This window comes from Aulonocara sp. 'chitande type north' Nkhata Bay, linkage group LG11 (assembly GCF_057382095.1).
Source record: "Aulonocara sp. 'chitande type north' Nkhata Bay isolate Kocher_YH1m ecotype deep benthic linkage group LG11, A_spYH_male_GT1.1, whole genome shotgun sequence".
In the NCBI taxonomy this organism is placed as follows: domain Eukaryota; kingdom Metazoa; phylum Chordata; class Actinopteri; order Cichliformes; family Cichlidae; genus Aulonocara; species Aulonocara sp. 'chitande type north' Nkhata Bay.
Window position 1 is genome coordinate 19,670,953 of NC_141354.1, and position 6,641 is coordinate 19,677,593.

The following is a 6,641-nucleotide window of genomic DNA, read 5'->3' on the forward strand; positions in this document are numbered from 1 at the left end:
TTCCTCAGCTTGCTCAGTGGGGAAGCACACAGTGAATGCTCTCCACATATTGGCAGCATTGTCACTAATAATTTAGTCTTGTTTATCTTTGATGTTGTATTCATCACATATAGCTTCAAATTTCTCACAGATTCTTTCACCAGTGTGTAATCCTTTGCAGTGGTCAAAGGCCAGCAGTTTGGATTTCCGCTGCATCCTCTCTGTCTCTTTCTGTATCCAGTGCACAGTGATACCAAGGAAACCCCTCATCCTTCGGTCTGACTAAATGTCCACAGTGACTGAAACATGATCGGTCTCACTCAACTGAGTTTTTAACATTGAACGTCTCTCAGCAGCGAGGTTCTCTGTTTTTGATGTAATTGTTCTGCAACATACCGGACTGTATTTTCTGTCAACTACTGTCAGAAAGTGCAGAAAATTCTTGTTTTCCACAATAGAAAGGGGCAGGTTGCAACCAATAATCAAGTCACTTAAGATCTCAAGATGCCAGCAGCAAACCAAACCTAAACCTAGTGCAGCCCACTTAAAAACCATAAATACCAGCAGCCCACCCAAATCTTAAATCTTCATTCTAATCAAAAGAAAGAAAGTGATGTATTTTCCTGAAAAGTTTATTCAAAAACATAAACAACACAGGCTGTTGGTTATCAGTTGTTAATGTTATCTAGCCATATCACACAAACTTCAATGAAAGAACATTAAATTTAGGTCAGAATAATGAGTAACATCATAAACCAAACACCTGATATTAGCAGTCTTAATTTACTTTTACATAAATAAATAAATGTATATAAATCTATAACTGTACATGCTTGTGAGTTATTTCAAACTGAATTTCTTTTTTTACTGTGGCCCATCTGCAGTACTTTGGAAGCCCACCAGGGGGCCCCGGCCCACACTTTTTGGAATCACTCATCTACCTTAACTGGTTTGGACCCTCGTATGCTTTCAAAAGTGCTTTAATTCCTCTTAGCATTAATTGAATTCACATGTTAACATGTTCAGTTGCTGCTGTTTTGTCAGCTGCAAAAACAAACACTGCAATGGAAGAAAAAAATGTATAAAGCTATAATTCAAGGAATTAGATTAGATTAGATTAAATTTGTCGAGATGAACAGAATAAGTCCAGATGAACAGAATCAACTTTTGGAGAGATTAAATTAGACACTGGAGGTGACTGCTCTTTTTTTCTATAAAAAACATAGTAAATTCACATGCACCTCAATAAACAATATTTTTTCTATGATTTTATGTTTGAAAAGAATTTCCATTATTCCCATCCTATCTCACTTTCTTGAGCCTAGTCTACACATACAGGCATGTGTATGATACAGTGAGAGGTATGATATTGTGTTTGGTTAGATGTGAGGACATTTATTGAATCAATGCTTGTGTCTGTTATTACTGTGGGTGACCTTGGTTCTTTGGTTCTGGGTTGTTACCTGCTCAATTGCAGATGGGTCACATGTTAAACCATTTATTTATAACCTCCAGGCTTTTAATAGATCAGATGTGCTTCGGTAAAACGTCAACTCGTTTTTCAGAATTAATTTTAGGAATCAAGCACATTTTAACAAGGTTACAGACGGTAACTGAAAACAAGGACCCGCAAGATTGTCTTGGCATTAAAACTATACAAAAATCATAAATCAGTCTTCACATTTTAATATTCTATTTATAAATTACATTAATATTTTTTATTGATATTAACATCAATATTAATATAGTAGTTTCTGAATATCCAGTAGTCTTCTGAAGTATTTACTTTGCAGCATTCAAACAGACAAAGCTTTCTTCTTGCAGATCCATTGGTTCTTCTCATCACAGCTGACTGATTTAAATCCTTGGTTTTGGAGAGAGATTGCACAGTGACCATCAGAAGGAGATGACTGGTCGATCCAGGAGCTGAGGAAAGTAACAAATTTGCTCAAGGTTGATGGACACTTGTACATTGTAACTAATTTATTCCAAATTTGGCAAATATTTTAATTGTCTCTTACTTATTAGTCAGATTCCTTCCATCCAGCCACTTCCATTTCCCATCTTCAACTCTCAGGCCAATCCAGTATCCTTTGTTTTCATTATTTTGCCAACTCTTTTCACGAATAATTTTCTGAAAACAGAGGGAAAATGATCAGAGATATTTAAATACTTTGCTTAAACCGCTGACTGAGTTCAGATCTATTTAACTAAGTCTGTAATAAAGAGTCTCTCTGTGCTGTCATTACCATTTCTTCTTCATTAATTGCAACAGCCAAATCTGAAATCTTTCCTCTGCAGTCTTTTCGAGCTTCTTCCCAGGTTTTCCATTCACCTTGGTCAGCATTATTAGTTAGATAGCAGCTGGAATTTAATTCCCAGCCCTTCTGACAAGCGTTACACTTTCTGTCTGCAAAGATGGAGATCAATTAATAAACATCACTGCATATTGCTGTTAAATTTGGTATTATTGTAGGTAATGTAATTGGAACATACTGTTATTTTCTCGGGGACAGTAGGCATCAATGCTCCACTGAGCTCGACTAACATTGAGCTCATCCCATGGTGTCGTCATCTGTTGCGTTTGTTCTGTTAGGTTTTTCTTCTCTGCCTCCAGGTCCTTATTCTGAGTCTTCAGCTCCTCATTTTTCCCTTTAAGTTTCTGGTTTTCTTTTGTCAGGTTTGTCACGTCTTTATCTAAGACATTAAAGACTTGAGTCAGGTTGTTCATCTGGAGTGTGAGCTTGGTTTGGTTCCTCTTCAAGTCTTCATTGTCTGAGCTGAGTTGGTTGTTGAGTTTTGTCAGGTTATGATTGACAGCATTTAAAGTTGTTTGGTTTTCTTTCAGTTGGTTCAGCTCAGTTTCATCAATCTCATAAATTAATGTGACATCTGCAAAATTAAAATTTGTTTTTTAGAATATGGTGGATCTCAATTTATTTATTTATTCATTTATTATCATTTTACTACTGTTTAAAGTATTTCCTCTTCTGTTCTAATTAAACGTTTTTAGTTTAGTCTTTTTTAGATTTATTTAAATCTTTTAGTATGAATTAAATCCACTCAGATAATAAAAAGTATAAAATGCATTTTTGTTGGGAATTCATTTTTTAAATGCAGAGTCCACAGCTACATTGGTTGTGTCACCAGTTACAGCATAAAGACTTCCCCTATGACTGCTGTTGTATTTCCTTGTGTATCACCTCACCTTAAAACCAATTATGTTACTATAGAACATTTCCAATGTCAAATAACAGCTTTGTTTGGGATAATTGTATCTTTAGATACATTTTGAAACATTAAATTGAATTAAATGAAACATAAATTGTAAAATATTGTTTAGCATAATTTTCTGTGAAATTTCTTGCTAACAGATCTGCAAAATCATAAAGAGAAAGTACCATAAGTGTGACTGATGTATGAATGTTTTCATACTTACGGTAGACACTGACTGCTATGATGCCCAATGCCAAAATTATACAAAGCATGCCCAAACAACAAGCCAACTGCTGATAGTGGCGACATCTACGGTTTGATTTCTTGTCGGGCAAGAATTCTGCAGAAGCTAAACAACAGATAGAAATATATAATTTTAGCTTTCTGAATAATTTTAAGTTTTATAAGTTTTATAAGTTTTATTCAAAGTTACAATTTGGTTTTGTTTTGTTTCCTTTTGTCTCACTGTCTCACAGCAGAAAAATACAAATCGCAAAGGTTTTGATGAGGCTATCTTGAAAATTTTCTGTAATTCATATGAGGCAATCAAACTGTTAAAAGCACTTGTTTTTAGACTTTAAAAACACAGAATAGTTAGCTTTTAATAATGCACTTCATAAGCACTTAATGCTAACTCAAAATCTCAAGTTTGTCAGACAAATAGGCTGACACTTCCTCATTCTTTAAGGAGTTGGACTTGATTATCACTTCTTACATATGTAACAACAAGAATCCTAGAATCTCAAAACTACATCTACATAAATCCAAATTGAAGGGAGGTCTGAGTTTACCAATATTCAAACATTATTATTGGGCTTCAAATGTACAAGTGCTGACCTTCTGGCACCAGACATTCCCATCATTTAATCAGCTTAGGCATTTTGTCCAACTTAACACAACTTTTTTAATGTGCTCCTGAGCCCTCCTTATTCCAAACATCTGATTTCTACAATTGTACATTTGTTTGATGACAGTGTTGAGACGTGGATTACGAGGATAAGAGACGCTTGGAGGGATGAACTGGGTATAGAAATATTGGAATCAATGTGGGACAAGTGCTTATCCAAAATTAATTCCTGCCCTTTTAACAGCCGACATCAATTAATACAATTTAAAGTTGTCCATCAGCTACACTACTCCAAGGTTCGACTACACAAAATGTATTCTTCAACTTCCCCCATATGTGACAGATGTAAAATATCAGATAGAATACTGGCTCATGCTTTATGGCATTGTCCCTCATTGACTAATTTCTGGTCAAGATTATTTGATTGGTACTCTAAAGCTTCCGGAATCTTCGTCTTGCAGTTTTTGGTTGCATACATTCCAGAACTATTCCTGCAACTACGCGGGTACCAGTCGATCTTGGAATGATGGTTGCGAAAAGACTTATCCTAAAGGAATGGAAGTCTGATGTTCCTCCCTCCTTCAATGTCTGGCTCAATTACATGCTATCAGTCATACAAATGGAAAATATTCGATACCTACAAACTTCTGCAGTAAATGTTTTCTCAAAATCCTGGACTCTGTTTTTTAATTACCTTGGGAAAGCCCTGGTTATATGAACATGTGTCATGGCACTGTGGTTTCTCTGTTTGTTACAAATGCATGATATTTGATTTACTCTGGATACTGGTAGTTTTTATTATTACTGTGCTATTTCTTGTCTTCTTGCCCTGCCTTAGCACCTGAGCTGTATTTATTTGTTTGTTGATGGGGTTTTCTATATTGAAAAATTAAAATAAAATATTGCAAAAGAAATGTTTTCAGTTGCATGGGTTTTCATTTGACTACTCACCATTTGTGACAGGAGTTTGTTCTGTTGCCTTATTTTGCACCTTTACTTCATCATATACTGTTTCTTCCCTTTTAACTGAAAGGTTTAAAAATGAATTAGTAATCACAAGTTATCAAATAACAGGACATTCTAATGCTTATTTCATTATTTGGACTTAACATTACAGTATCTTTAATCCATGTTTTCCCCCTGTCTTATAACTATTGCCTAAGAGGAAGAAAGGATCAACTGCCTTAAAAACCTCTAAATATGCTTCATTACATTCTTCTGAAATCTTTTTTCTTTTTTTGGTCACATTGTAATCTTTGGTGGAGGTTGCTTAAATGGGAAGTGAAAATATTAGTGTGTGGCTTCACATCCATTATACTGAAAATATTACATAAATACCCTGAGTTGATTAATCTCTTTTTCTTTCGCTTTTTCTTTCTTTTCAAATGGACCAATATGGCAAGGCCGGGATGGTCCACTTGGTAGAGTGAATCCATTGGGCATCTTTCTTGGCCTTTAGACAACAATTCTGATGGCAAAAGAACCAGGCGGGGAAAAATGAAGAAATGCTTTCATGTTTTTCATTTGACTACTCACCATTTGTGACAGGAGTTTGTTCTGTTGCCTTATTTTGCACCTTTACTTCATCATACACTGTTTCTTCCCTTTTAACTGAAAGGTTTAAAAATGAATTAGTAATCACAAGTTATCAAATAACAGGACATTCTAATGCTCATTTCATTATTTGGACTTAACATTACAGTATCTTTAATCCATGTTTTCCCCCTGTCTTATAACTATTGCCTAAGAGGAAGAAAGGATCAACTGCCTTAAAAACCTTTAAATATGCTTCATTACATTCTTCTGAAATCTTTTTTCTTTTTTTGGTCACATTGTATTCTTCGGTGCAGGTTGCTTAAACAGGAAGTGAAAATAATAGTGTGTATCTTCACATCCATTATACTGAAAAGACTACACAAGTACTCTGAGTTTATGAATCTCTTTTTCTTTACGCTGTACATTTGAAAGGCTTAACTTACCTTCTGATCTTTGTTGTTGGTTAGGTTTAAATACAACTGATGCGTAGTTAACCTCGTCCTCTGCCATCCTTACAGTCTTTCTGTTTGGTTTTTTGTGACTCGTAGACAGAGAAGAGTATTGTATTTGAACCACAGGGCTTACATGAGAGAAGTTGTTTTTTCCTGAGTTATGTTAAGTCTGTTTGTAACACCAACTTCTGCTTTTGGCTTTAAATGTAATTTGAATACATGTCTGGCTGGAAGAACCTCAAACACTTTACAGTGTGATGAAAAGATAATACTATTACTGTGAGCGGTGAATATGTTGTTAACAGATACCTAATGTGTACCTTAGACATTAAATTTTGATTTTATATAAACTGTGAAGCAAAACAATTCAATTTATCGTCCCTCTGTGCTGTTATTAGTAGGTTTATTTCCAACTTGGCCCATAGACTATATGTTTCTTCCTGTGGTTCGGCCCAAGAAATTTTTTTCTGGCATCGGCCTAATTATGATTTCTTGTAGATGGTGACAGGCTCTCACTATTTTGTAGCTGTAGAAGTTCATAGTTACCAAACCAAAGCTTGATTCAACTTTTGCTAACACACACATTTTATCTTTGATCTTCCTTGTTCCAT

General features: G+C 35.0%; 1 protein-coding gene across 2 annotated transcripts; it reads right to left on the reverse strand.

The window, feature by feature from the left end:
- Window positions 1-607: 607 nt before the first annotated feature.
- LOC147318827 (uncharacterized) lies at window positions 608-6,168 on the reverse strand. Of its 2 annotated transcripts, XM_086310957.1 has the most exons (8): window positions 6,022-6,168; window positions 5,579-5,653; window positions 4,994-5,068; window positions 3,419-3,544; window positions 2,476-2,871; window positions 2,229-2,389; window positions 2,001-2,113; window positions 608-1,905 (listed from the first exon to the last, which is right to left on the reverse strand). In XM_086310957.1, the coding sequence occupies exons 1-8, from the start codon at window positions 6,086-6,088 to the stop codon at window positions 1,776-1,778; spliced, it is 1,143 nt and encodes a 380-aa protein (XP_086167083.1). In that variant the 5' UTR covers window positions 6,089-6,168; the 3' UTR covers window positions 608-1,775. The 2 variants fall into 2 exon arrangements, with proteins under 2 accessions (XP_086167083.1, XP_086167084.1); XM_086310958.1 differs by lacking the exon at window positions 3,419-3,544.
- Window positions 6,169-6,641: the final 473 nt, after the last annotated feature.

Bases quoted from the DNA above. Each gene is read 5' to 3' on its own strand.
- LOC147318827 (XM_086310957.1), bottom strand. From the start codon at position 6,088: ATGGCAGAGGACGAGGTTAACTACGCATCAGTTGTATTTAAACCTAAC. The intron at 3,545-4,993 runs GTGAGTAGTCAA...TCTGTTGTTTAG, and splicing joins ACAAACTCCTGTCACAAATG to CTTCTGCAGAATTCTTGCCC. The intron at 2,114-2,228 runs GTAATGACAGCA...CTCTGTTTTCAG, and splicing joins CAATTAATGAAGAAGAAATG to AAAATTATTCGTGAAAAGAG.